The following is a 14,050-nucleotide window of genomic DNA, read 5'->3' on the forward strand; positions in this document are numbered from 1 at the left end:
ACGAACTCAGGGCAGGGTACAATAAAATCGTCAATAAACATTATATATATATAAAATCCAGAGAACATAAATACATAAAACAGCATATAAGATGGTGCCCCCCTCCCCTTTCAACAATCTTAGCATAAAACATCATCCCATCCCCTGTGCCAAATCTCCCAAGTCCATCGCTGTCTCTGCAAACAGCAGAAGGGAGCGGGGTCTGGTTTCAAAGAGGAAAAGCCCCAGAGACCCCAGGATGTCACATATCACCCCACTCCTGGCATCAACCTTGCCCCTGCATGCAGCAGTCTTCTGCCTGGCTTATCAGACACCAGCAGCCTGGCTTATCAGACACCAACACTACAAATCCCACCCCACTTCCTGCAGATAAGTTGGGGGAGGGGAAAGGTGGACAGGGCTGTAGCCTCCAAGGTGCCACGGGACACCTGCTCCTTCTGGCAGCAGAGTGACACCAAGGCATGGAGACCCCTGGAGATACCCTATCTATTCCAGCCCAGAGCCAGAAATCATTCACTGGAAGGTGTGAAAGAGCAGCTTAAGAGGAAGTGGAGGGCTGGGACTACTGTTATCCACAAACATGGAGGGAATTGTTGTTCAACACAGACTTTGAACTGCAAAAAGCGATGGGGATGTCTGGATGTGCGTCTTGCCAATGCCCCTTGGCTGAGACGGGAATGAAGCCTGTTTGTGAAGCAGTTGGAGCTACAAGATCAAAGCAATTCATTGAGGGCTCAATTTTTATGTAAATGAAAAATTTGATCACATTAAATTCAAATGTCCATCATGTTTTTTCCTGCTTCAGCATCTCTGATTATAAATCAGTCTCTTCAACAAATAGCATTTCATTGAAAAGGTGTAAGTCCTAGCTGTTGATCATATTGTATTTTTATTTATTGAACTGATTTTGAACTGATTCTGCTTTTCAATCCACAGTAATAAAATATATTTTCTTTTTGCAAAATGCAGTGGAGGGATTAAATTGAAATGGGATAGATTTGGATTATGTTGTCATGAAACATACTTTCTGGAATTTTGTTCACTTAAGGTTTTCAAGAGAAAAGTTGGCCATGATCTTTAAATATCTTGTTCTTAAATATCTTGATCTCTTAGAGCCCATTGTATATTTTCACACCTGCATGAAACATGCTGTAATCCTTTCAAGCATTTTAAAAAACATTATCAGCACCTTTTTTCAGCATTTTCCCAAGCCCTAATCCTCATGTGCTGGCCTGCTGCAGTCAGCCAGAGAAAGGAAGAGTGGATCTTCACAAACAGCCTAGTGGGCGGGCAGAATTAGTGGGAATCTCCTCATCTTACGTATGAGTTCTGGCATCTTTAAAAAATAACACTGGGAATGCAGCTAGAGAAAATCTCAGATGGGACTTGAAAGTGTGCCTATTAAGAATTTGGAAGACTTGGCTCAATCAGGTATAAAAAATCCATAATTGTATGTTTAATAAGGTTGTCTGAACGAAGCTTGAACTGGTTCTCTCACATCTTAGGGCCAAGCTACAAGTGACAAATGACACTTGAACAGCAAGTGGATTGAGTGGAGGGCAAGTGAACAGGGAGAAATACACTTGCTGTTCAAGTGTCATTCGTCACTTGTAGCTTGGCCCTGAGTTCAATATTCTATCCACACTTTCACTCAGACCCCCGTCTCAGTCTCATGCCTGTTCACAATTCAATGGAATTTAAGAAGATTAAGCCTTAGAATATTAGAAAGCAGCAAACTTTTCTTTGAACTTTGCTATTTTCTTTCCTTATTGGTGTTAGAATTACAATTAAATCCAAGTGTATTTTTGCTCTGACATGATTTTTATCAGTTCAGGTTAGGCATTTAATATATTTAACATAATTTCTTAATTCAGTGCATCCCATTCATTTATTTCATGCCATCCTGCATGTTAATGACAGAGTGGCTGAAAATGCCCCTTCCTATAGCACTGTTAGGGAAAATATGAAAGTCAGACATCTGGATGGTGGCATCTCTGGGAAAAATTAGCAGTAAGCTCTTGCCACTGTGTGTTTGGAAATGTTTAGCCAAGAGCTGTACATGTTGTGTCCTTTATGACTTATGAAGAGCAATTCATATGCAGAAAAAAATGTTCAATGCCTCATTAAAATTTCTTATAGCAGAGATAACCATCTGGTCCAGTGTCCTTTTTCCTCTTCTCCTCTATAAACACCAGAAGTAGCCTCAGAGCCATTTAAATTTACAAATGGGATAATTATAGTAGCCATAATTTTAGTAGCTGCATTATACAAAATTATTTTAATCTTAGGACCCTGAGTTCTTGAACAATTTCTAAGGATTTTCTCAGATGAGGCTGTTACAGCACAAGGGCTGCATGCCCATAGTTGACATTGGCCAGGAGTAATTGTCCAAGAGTGTTTTTCATTGTTTCAATAATTGCCAGCCTGTTGTAAAATGAAAATTTCCAGTAAATGGTGATTCCCAGTGCTAATAAGTGGCACTGTTCTATTACCTCCGATGTCAGGAAAGTCTCTATTAATGGCATGGTAACCTGTTCTTTTTAAATTATTGTTGTCCAATTCTGTAATCCTAATCCTACTGTCTGATCATTTTGTATTCTCTGCTAGTTCTCTGTTGTCTTATTGTTTTGTATTCTGCAATTTATCTTGAGTTTTAGTGAGAAAGGCAGGCTAAAAATGAAGTAAATATCACATTCTACTTCCTTATTCTTTTATATTTCATTGTACAGACTCATGGACCTCAACACAGATGGTTGCACTACTACAGTTGTAGTCAGTTTGGCTGTGAGGATCAAATCTTATTTGAAGGAATCCTCCAAGAGAGTCTCCAAGAGAGTCTATGCTAGAACGAGTCAAAATAGTAGCTATCCCATTGTCAGAAGGCAAAAAAAAAGAAGCAAAACTTGTAGTATGTAGTCTCAAAGTCATGAAAACAGGAGCCAAAGGAGGGAGCCCTATAAGACAGATCTGATCAGACTAGTTGGAAAAAAATGAATTGGTGCCTACTTACACCATGGTCATAGATCCAGTGGAGTTAGCCATGTTAGTCTGTAGTTGCAAAATAGTAAAAAGTCCAGTAGCACCTTTAAAACTAACCAACTTTATTGAAGCATAAGCTTTCGAGAACCACAGCTCTCTTTTTACTATTTTACTTACACCATGCTATCTCTCAGCTTTAAAAATAGTATGAAGAAGAAATTAGGGAGTAGTTTTTCGTACCACCTTAAAGTATCAGGCATCATACTTTCCAGATAGGACTTAACAACATATAACTTCTTGTTATATAGAGGTGTGTGTTGCAAGTGTCTGAAAGTTCTGGGAAGGTGCAATTTGAATCAGGGAAGCCAAGGAAGAGATGTTTAATTTTCCTCTACACAGTGATTTCTAGAGATGGGCACAAACTGAAACATGAACCAAAGTTCATGACAAACCAGGCCAGTTCGTTGTTCATGAACTGGCAGGTCGTCAGAGCCCATTTCTGATGAACCACCGTGAACTTTAGGATGGTTCATTTAGTTCATTTTTTGGTTCATCACTGCAGACAGCCTGGTGCCGATCAATCAGTTTCTAGGCAACAGAGGATGGACTTCCTGCAGACCTTCTGCTGGCCCGGAAGTAACCTTCTGCTGACCCAGAAGTGATGATTTGCTGACCTGGACGTGACATTTTCACAAACCAAACGAACTGGTGCGCAAACCAGGGCAGGTTCATGAAAGTTCATGGTTTGTGGTTCATGAAATGTGATGAACCACGAACCACATGGTTCATTTCCCCCCCTCGGTTTGTGCCTATATCTAGTGATTTCCCCTTCCCACACTATGCAGCCCGTCATGTCAATTTGGTTATGTTTTGTTTCTGCATTTTTTCCAGTTCTATATAGAGTTTCTGCTTGCTTTTTAATTTGTGTTGTCCTTACCCTATTGCATTGCTTATTGAATGTCCCAGATATTGATCTTAGTAATCTTACTCTGTGTAATCCACCTTAAGTCTCAGAAAGAAAGGTAAAATATAAATAATGTAAACAAATCAATAAATATCTTTCCCCCCAAGAAGGGCTGGTCATAGTCATGGGACAACCGGGTCAGCTTCCCAAGGTCCCATGCAGAGAAAGGCACAGAGGGCTGCTAAATACCTCTCTGCACCTGCAACAGGTGGCAGCAACTTCAAAGCAACACCTGGGCCTGCATCCAATCAAGGGTGGAATCAGAGACAAAAATGGCTCTGAAAACATCTTTCCCCTGGTCCACCCGTGGCCCCCAGCCCAAGTGGAGGGAGGAGGAAGAAAAGTTAAAAAGGCTACCACAAGTTTTGTATACCCAGTTCATTGTGCTAGTGGCAAATATCTCTCCCCTCTGTTTACCCACTCTGCTGGCAATGAGCACCTCACCAGTCTGCTCATTTGTTCATATGTGGTAGTGAGTACCTCACAGCCCAAGTAAGTGCTCTGCCTGCTCACCACACTAGCAGTGAGTGACCCATTCAGGGCTCAGGCTGCCCACTTACCACAACAGCTCACACCTGCCTTGCATGGAAGATCAAATGTTCTTTGCTTGTGTCCACAGAGGTCCCATGAGGAAAGCAATGACAGTAAGTCAGGAGCCCCATCCTGTTCTTTTGATGAGGGCCTCAGAATCACTAAGATCACACTTGTTCCCAAGCTGCTTCTCCCCTCCCCACTCCATTCCAGGTGTGGGGTTGTAAACATGTAGATGGAGATGATGTGTGAAATTATTTGTAAAGAAAAGCAGTATGATGGGAATTTGATGTAGGAATGGGTGCGTAGGTGAGGGATAAATCTGTAGCCCACTTCATACCATTCTAAATTAACCACTCCTGAACTCAATTTTTCTTATAAAATGCTTTTGATAAATCACGGAAGTTTTTTGTTATATGTGTAGTTTTGATGTGAGCTTTTAGAAACATTTACCAAAGCTCTAAGGTTCTAAGACATCTTAAAATATTTTGATGGGGTTTCTAAGTCTTTGCTTGAAATCTAGAATCTTATCAGTGGCAAATTTTTCATTTGGGAAAATCTAAATTTTGGTATTTTTGTAAAATCTCCATCCCACAAAATCCACTTCCACTTGTTGTCATGAATCACAATCTTCCCTGGATAATTTGTTATACAATAAGCTATTTTTATATAATTTTTCTTCGGAAGCAAAACCTCCCCCCAACACGCACATCATTATACAAATTTAGTGGGCAAAATTGGGATTATAATTTTCACAAGCTAATTTGTTTTCAAATTTCCCACAGGCACAGCAGCTTACAGATTTGGAACAAAAACTAGCAATTGCAAAAGAAGAATTGGAAAAGGCATCTCTTGACAAAGTAAGAACCCTTGTGTGCACATTTCTGAGCTCTATTAATAGCTATTGCAGTCTAATATGACAGCAGAAGATCTTATTCTTATAAAAATCTGGACATATACTTGGTTTTAGACATAATGAGTATGCCTACTGGAGCTGAGGACCATTCTGTCAGTGCAATGGTATAATCATTTGGCATGTGTTCTTTGAAGACGATGAAGAAGAGTCATCCCTCTTTTTTCTCTCACAGTGCTCAGCAAGGGGCAAGAGCATCATTAGTCCTTTTACAGCCACAAAAACCTCAGAAGATGGCTGGGAATTACAGTACAGTATAGTAGTAAATGTAGTACATAGAATAATTACCCCCCCAAACCCTCAAGTGTGTCCTATATGAAACTTCACTTGATCTTTGAATATATTTTAAAATAGAATATGGGCAGCCCAATCCAGTGGTTAACACCAATGTAATACAGTCACCATCCTATAATAAACAGGCAGCAGAGGTATCATTCACTACTACAATTGAGAAGACAACACAGCATAACAAAGAACTCTTTCAACAGTATTTGGGACTCCCCCATCATCCAGCTATTATGCAATTATTTGACAACGACTCTCTCACAGTATCTATGCAAAGAAGCCACCTAGGTATAGCTGGATGATCTGGTAACTTCTCCAATGCAACACACACATAACACACAAATAGAGAGTTGGGAGAAGATTGTAGACATCTCCCAAGTGGGGAAGGAAATATATTAAATAAGAAGACAGAAATTAATACTTTTAGTCATGTATTCAAGAGATTGCCACAGTTGGGGGATCAATATCTTTGGAAGAAAAATACAAAGAGTTTGCAAACAACAATGCTTCCTCCTTCACCCACAATAAAAACCAGATAGGGTCAAACAAAAGAACAATGGTCTGTCATTCCTGCCACAATACCCATGGTCCATCATTCTCCAGGAGATGAGGTCCTGCCATGGAAACAACACTGCTGCACAAAAACAAATCTGATTTCCATGTGTGTGGTATACTCTTTCTTGCAAGGAACATATATAAGCAACAGAGAAACCACAACTGAAAGCTTATTTGGACTGTCAGAGTTGCCACATCTAACTAGAATAGGAGTTCCAGGGCAAAAGGGGATCTTCTACAGTGCAATCTTAAGCAGAGTTACTCCAGTCTAAGCCCATTGATTTCAGTGGGCTTAGATTGGAGTAACTCTTCTTAGGATTGCAATGTTAGTCTGTTGTATACACTGGTCCCTGTTTGGCTTCTCTTAAGAAGAGAAAGATGGAAAAGAGAGAAATTTCTGGAGGGGAAACAGCTACAAGATTGGAGGTCTTGAAGTCCCCTTCTTGTGCAGCTAGATTACTTAGTCTCCTATGAGATGTCCTGAATGACCAAATTTAATGCAGAATTCAGATAAGTGATAATGACATGGATTTATATAAAGGTAGGGATGAAGAGTTGGATGATATTTAACAAGCAACAGGGAAAGATGGGATTATCTGGATTGGATGATTGAATTAGCTAAGTGCCAAACCTGATCAACATAGGCCAGGAGATGGCTTGATAAGCTTTGCATGGGTTTATGACTGAGTCACCAAGGAAGATGGCATTGTGAGGGATGTCCCAAGAACTTTGGTTATTATTATCCTAGAAATGTGGGTTATTGCTTTTGGCCATGGGTGTGAGAAACTCTGGAGGGTCAAACAAAGGAGGCTTGCTTAATGCTGTCCTGGAGAATTCAGGCAGTCTATTTTCTATCAAAAGTGCTGATGGTAATTCCTGCCTTTTTGTCTTAATTGAGAGACTATGCCTTTAATATCAAACAGATGGGATTTCATCAAAGTGTTTATTAAATGGAGTCAGAGGTGACAGGAGCAACCTATCAAGTTTTGCAAGCAACACAGAATTACCTTGTCAACCTTTGTGTTTTAGATTGCTTGTGTTATGATGCTTCACTGATAGATGTCATACTAATAGGTAAAACTTCACTGCATCCCCATACTTGCTACTGCATCATTTATACAGATGTCTGTCATGCAACCTAGAAAGTCACAGGAGTCTTAAAGGAAAAAATTGGCAGATATAGATTAAAAACTGGCTTCTTACTAGCTTTTGCTTCCTAGGAAAGCCTGGCTGCAAGTCTGTGTGAGGCACTGATTCCTCAGAGGTTGTTGAAGAGCCGTCTGGTTGCCAGTAGAGAAGAAAGACAGACATATAGCACTGTGACTTTGTGTTCTGCTTTGTGGGCTCTGGCACTGATCATGCAAGGGAGTATTAGTCAAGTTAAGAAGGAAGACTCATATGAGAAGAATTTTACAATCTTACTATTGTCAGGCAGTTTTGACATGGGGGAAATATTACGAATTATGCCTAACAATGATTTTCACCATCTATAAGCTCTAGTTCAGTTTATCTTGCATTCTGTTGCCGTATGTTTTATTTTAATGTTGTAAATTTTTTCAGGCCTCATTTAGAGGAAGAGGCAGTCTAAAAATATCTGAAAAATAAATAAATTAATAAATAAATATCACTGGCCATTTCCCCAGTTTCTTCAGTAGCAATCAGTGCTGTGGCAAAAGAGTAGGGAAACAGCATAATGCCTTCTTGGCAGGAGTTAAACTGCACTTTACAGAGGTAGAGACGGAATGGATCATTTTGAACAAAAATCCTGTATTTTTGAACTATATAGTTCCAGCCCTAGAAAAGTTGAGAAGACAGAACCAATGGGCATAACAATGGGCTTGGCTGACAGAATGGCAGCAGTAAAAAAAAAAAATCACACCACCTTCTGCTATGTGCATACTTCCTCCAACCTTTGCATATGACTGTATAGTACTGAAACCTTAGGCACAATAGCAGTGACATTGTGCATACATTAAGGACAGAATTTGAAGCAGATCGAAACATTATGTGCTATATAGTCAACTCTCAGAATCAACCTTATTTTTTTTTTAATCTGCATTTTTTATATATTTGTATTTTTCTGAAAGGGAATTCACTCAGCTGTAAAATTTCTGTCAGGCATAGTGGTGTGGACGTCCCAGGATCACACTGGACTCCACCACCAACATTGGCAGGTGTAATTCAATGGATGCTTTTACAGTATCAACTTTTACTGACAATTATTTATATTACTTACTGATTTTAATAGATCCAGAGAAGTTAGTCATGTTATTCTGTAGTTGCAAAATAGTAAAAAGTCCAGTAGCACCTTTAAAACTAACAAACTTTATTGAGGCATAAGCTTTCGAGAACTATAGCTCTCTTTGTCAGATGCATCTGATGAAGAGAGCTGTAGTTCTCGAAAGCTTATGCCTCAATAAAGTTAGTTAGTCTTAAAGGTGCTACTGGACTTTAAACTGATTTTAATAGGTTTTTACTTTTTAAAAATTTTAATCCAATGGTAAGTGGATTTGAGTATTCTTTTGGAGAGCTCAGTTAATAAGTAATCTAAATAATGTAAATTAATGTATGGTTGTTGTGGGTTTTCCGGGCTGTATTGCCGTGGTCTTGGCATTGTAGTTCCTGACGTTTCGCCAGCAGCTGTGGCTGGCATCTTCAGAGGTGTAGCACCAAAAGACAGAGATCTCTCAGTGTCACCTGAGATCTCTGTCTTTTGGTGCTACACCTCTGAAGATGCCAGCCACAGCTGCTGGCGAAACGTCAGGAACTACAATGCCAAGACCACGGCAATACAGCCCGGAAAACCCACAACAACCATCGTTCTCCAGCCGTGAAAGCCTTCGGCAATACATAAATTAATGTAGATTCCATTAAATGTTATTTCCACAAGAACCAAGGAAGAACATCTGTATGTATCCATATACTCCCCAAATAGAAACAAAAGACACCAGTGTATGTTGTAAACTAGGATTTATTAATCACTGATCTGCCTCATCAAATATCACTCTAACTTTAACTTGTGGATTGCCGCTAAAAGGCAGTCCACTGGTTACCAGCATTTTTGGCAACTCCACCTTAATTTCAAACCTGGCCAGTGTTACAACCAACTTTGTTCATTCTAGCCTGCATGTCAAACCTTTGAGAGAAAACATAAACCTCATCTGCCTCCTCCAATATGCTCTAAAAGCAGATAAAGGCTTGGATGCTGTTGGTCAGCAATAAAGGAGTCCCCTTCTTAACTTACCAAGCTGCTCAGGCAAATGATGAGCTGTCTTGGGATTGCTCCTTCATTCTTAGATGCTTCAAGGTGCTCAAAAATTATTTCTACTTTTCCTAACAAGAAGTATTATTCCTGAAACCCCTATGAGTCTTCTAGATCAAGCCAACTTAATGTTACTGCATCTCCATGAAAAAATATGAAGTAGGCAAAAAAACAAACAAACACCTCTTTCCAAGCCATATTGAAATAGTTCAGAATCTTCTTGCTCAGATCCAAATGGTGAATGTTGTTCAAAAGGAGTATGGGTGGGTCAGTAACATGCAGCAAATGTCTCTGTGAGGAAGAAAAAGCAGGTTTGCAAACTTCACCTGCTTGTCCCCCAACAACCCACCTCTGCCAATGGTGATACATGCTGTATTTGAAGGAAAGGGAGTGACACAATTGTGGGCTCAAGCAGAGGGTTTATATATGCAGGACTATGCTGTAGAATAACTCCTGTAATATTTTAAATGCAATATATATATAAATATATATATGATATGAACTGCAGATAGCATATTATTTAAACATACCCAAGACCTAATTATACAAATAAAAGATAACTCATACGAGAAAAGGAATCTGTTGGCTTTAATATGATCATGTACGTTCAACCTAGGATTGCCCAAATCTGGATTGGGAAATTCCTAGAGATTTGGAGGTGGAGTCTGGAGAGGGCAAGGTTTGGGGAGGGGGAACCTCAATGGGGTATAATGCCATAGAGGCCATCCACCAAAAAAAGCTATTTTCTCTGTGGGAATTGATCTCTGTAGTCTGGAGATCATTTGTAATTCTAGGGGGTTCTCTAGGTTCCACCTACTTCAGCCATGACATTACTAATTCTGTAACATAGCAGCCTGTTTTTCAGTACATGTGGTAGCTCTAGGTAATGGTGTTTTTCCCTTACAAGAACTAGGATGATGCTTTGAGCTACTGATCTTGTATCCTTTTACCCATATTTAGCCCAAAGGAAGATGACCTAGAATGTAAGAAGATACCCTTAATAAAGGTTATACACAGAAGTCCCTCCCATAGATAACTGTAGCATATGTGTAAATTTAAGACAAACTTTTATAGCATATGTGGGGAAAATGTAGTCTGAGGTAAATAGGTACTATTTTCACCTGTGCACCTGTTCACTAATGTATGTTATTTTCAGTTGTCATTTGTTGAAAACTGGAAAGAACGTGAAAGTGAAAATTGGAGATTAAAATACTCTGTAATCTGTCTTTAAAATCAAATGGCATTTCCCCCTCAGGAGTCACAGTTGAAAGCTCTGAAGGAGACCGTACAACTCTGCCTGTCTTCAGTCTTGCACAATCAACCTCCCACTACAAATATAATCCCTTCAAGACCAAAAGAGAGACAGACATCTCCAGTTACAAATGGTTCAAAAGTTCCATTTCAAGTGGCAAACACCAAGGTATCTTTTCACTTCTTTTAAAATAAAAGTGAGAGTTTGTCCTCCAAGTCCATCAAACTGGAACTAAGAAGGATTTTAAATTCATTGAGAGATTAGGATGAATTTCAAAGGTAATGCTAAACCTGTCTCTCCTGTCATTGAAGCCGCTTCTTAAAAGTTAGAAATAGAGTTTACTTTTCTTGCTATTGAAAATTTTGGGGGAATTTGCTGTTCTATAGACTTTATCTATATATTACATGCAAAATCAATAGGGTTTACTGGTAAACATATAATTTATGCTGTAGGGCATGCCATTTAATGGGAGAGTATATAGGCTTACTGATAGAATGCATAATCCAACAAATGTTAGTTCTCATGAATTCAAATTGAAATTAATGGAATTTAAGTTAGCCATGACTAATTCCTATTCTATTTGTCCTCTGAAATTTAGTCACAACAGACATTTCCTGATTTGTGTTCACGATGTGCAAATCTTATTATGCAGAAAAAACTGGCAATCATTTTAACATACTACAATACATAGAAATATGCAGAAACCTTTTGATACAATGCTAGAAATTATGGTGTTGCAAGATCAGCTGGATTTCATTCTAAACCTAAGGCCAGTACAGAAGCATTTACGTGCACTGGGTCATTGACAATAATCTTCTGTCCACTTCCCATTGTATTGCAGCGATGCTATGAAATGGCTCTTTTAGGATGAATGCATACAAACAAGTTGTGGTTATTTTATCTAGGTGAACATTGACTTGTATGCTCTCATGTAATGAATCTTGTATTCACAAACAGGGAATTCCAAACAATTTTAATCACACATCCCTTATAACTAGTGCTGTTTAATGGCTAGAGTTTTGAACTAAAATTTGGGAGGCACAAGTTCAAGTTCAGACTCTGCCATTAAGCTTCTTGGGTGACCTTGGGCCAGTCACTACTCTCAGAGTAACTTATTTCACATGGGATACCCTACTGAGCTCTTTAGAGGAAGAGCTGGATAAAATATATTAGGTTATGCATTGATAGTCTACTTTTCTCACTAAGACTCAAGGAATACAGTAAGTCAATACAGTCAATAGAATGAGGATACATCTAATAAACAATGTAATAGGATTAGTATTGTAGAACTCTGAAACAAGGCATAAATATTAAACATGACATGTTGAACAATGCAAGAAAAGGTATTATGTAAGCAGAAATATAATGCAGTGAGAGCAAAACAGAAACATACAGCAAGCAATAGATAATACATATTAATAGTATAGTCCACAATCCTGTTCTGTATGTTGAAGTGCCTTCCTGAATGACTATGTTATAATTGCAATCCTATTATTTTTTAAAATTGCCCTCCTGAACAGTTCTGTTTTACGTAGGGGTTTTCTTTGGAGGGGGAGCCTAAGTTGGGCCATTTCATAGGATGAGGACTACTACAGAGAATGCTCGTGTATGGACAGTTGTTGTCTGTTTGCAGGGTAGCACCAGTAGAAGACCTAGTTCAGATGAGTGAAGTAGTCATGGCAGGGCATAGGAGGAGGGATGGTGCTGCAAATATGAGGGTCCAACATCTTGAAGGGCTTTATATGTGACTGGAAACAAAGCCCATTGTGGGAAAAAATACAATGGGCTCTAGAAAGGGGAGAGCAGGCAGGCAGGCATTCCCTCCTCCTAGGTCACTGATCCAGGCTGGTGAAGGAGTGGGGTGGGCATTGCCATCTGCTCCACAACTGATCTCAGCAACATGAAGGGGTGGCGGGCTTTGCTACCTGCTGCACATCTGATACAGGCCGGGTAAAGGGAGGCAGGCATTGCCACTTGCTCCACTCTTGATCCCAGCCAGGTGAAGGGAAAATGGGCATTGCCTTCTGCTCTGTGCCTGATTATGGCTAGGTGAGGGGGGGGCAGGCATTGCTGCCTGCTCCAAGCCTGATCCCAGCTGGGTGATGGGGGGTGGGCATTGCCACTTGTTCCTTGCTGGGTGAAGGGAGGAGCGAGCACTACCTTCTGCTCCTTGCTTGATCCCGACAGGTGAAGGCGGGCGGTGGGCTTTGCTACATGCTCCACTTCTGATCCCAAGTGGGTGAAGGGGGTGCGGGCATTGCCACCTTCTGTGCTCCTGATACCAACAGGTTGGAGGGGGGAGGGGTAGAAGTTGCTGCCTGCATGGCTCCTGATTCCGACAGGGTAAAGATGTGGTGGCCATTGCTGCCTGCTCAGTGCCTTATTCCAGAAGGTTGAAGGAGGTGGGCATTTCCACCTGCTCCACTTCTTGTGGAGCACTACTTAACTGGAGAACCAGTTTGGTGTAATAGTTAAGAGTGCAAGACTCTAATCTGGAGAACCGGGTTTGATTCCTTACTCCTCCACTTGAACCCAGCTGGGTGACCCTAGGCTAGTCACGGCTCTCTGGAGCTCTCTCAGCCCCACCCACCTCACAGGGTGTTTTTTTTTTAAAGAAAAAATTTATTGGGTAGGTTAATACACACATATATCTAATACATACATCAATTCCCTATAACACTCTACAACTTTTATACCGTATATTCATTAATTAAAACATATATTCCCCCCTTCCCCCCTCTCTCTTGACCCCCAACAGCACTAAAACCTTTTTAATTCTCTTCATATTTTATCTATTCTAGTATGTCTAATATTCCTGTTTCTCAAAGGTAAAGTTCCTACCTAGACTTTAATTCCACTATCATATAGACATCAGTAATTATCCATAGACTATAACTGTCCCTTCACATCCCACTTATTTTCCAGATATTCTTTAAATTTCTTCCAGTCTTTTAAAAATTCATTTGAATTTTGGTCTTTCAATTTTCTAGTCAACTTGTCCACCTTCACCATGTACAACAGTTTTTGTATCCAATCTTCAATCTCTGGAATCTCCGCTTGCTTCCAATGCTGCGCATATAATAGTCTTGCTGCCACCATCATATAACATAATAATGTCCTGTCCATTACATTAATTTTTTCCATACTAAGTCCTAACAAAAACAGCTCAGGGTTTTTCGGCAAGTTACCTTTTATAATTATCAACATTTCCACATATATCTTAGACCAGAATTGTTTAGCCTTGTCACAAGTCCACCACATACGATAAAAAGAGCCTTCATGTTGTTTACATTTCCAGCACTTATTTGA

General features: G+C 39.8%; 1 protein-coding gene across 1 annotated transcript in view; it reads left to right on the top strand.

Moving 5' to 3' along the window:
* The window catches only part of LUZP2 (leucine zipper protein 2), a 783,097-nt gene that overhangs the window by 638,139 nt on the left and 130,908 nt on the right, over positions 1-14,050 (top strand). Inside the window, exons 8-9 of the mRNA XM_054971879.1 lie at positions 5,260-5,334; positions 10,745-10,909. Of these exons, the coding sequence (XP_054827854.1) occupies positions 5,260-5,334; positions 10,745-10,909 (240 nt within the window). The remainder of the gene's footprint in view (positions 1-5,259; positions 5,335-10,744; positions 10,910-14,050) is intronic.

Source organism: Eublepharis macularius, chromosome 2 (assembly GCF_028583425.1).
Source record: "Eublepharis macularius isolate TG4126 chromosome 2, MPM_Emac_v1.0, whole genome shotgun sequence".
Classification (NCBI taxonomy): domain Eukaryota; kingdom Metazoa; phylum Chordata; class Lepidosauria; order Squamata; family Eublepharidae; genus Eublepharis; species Eublepharis macularius.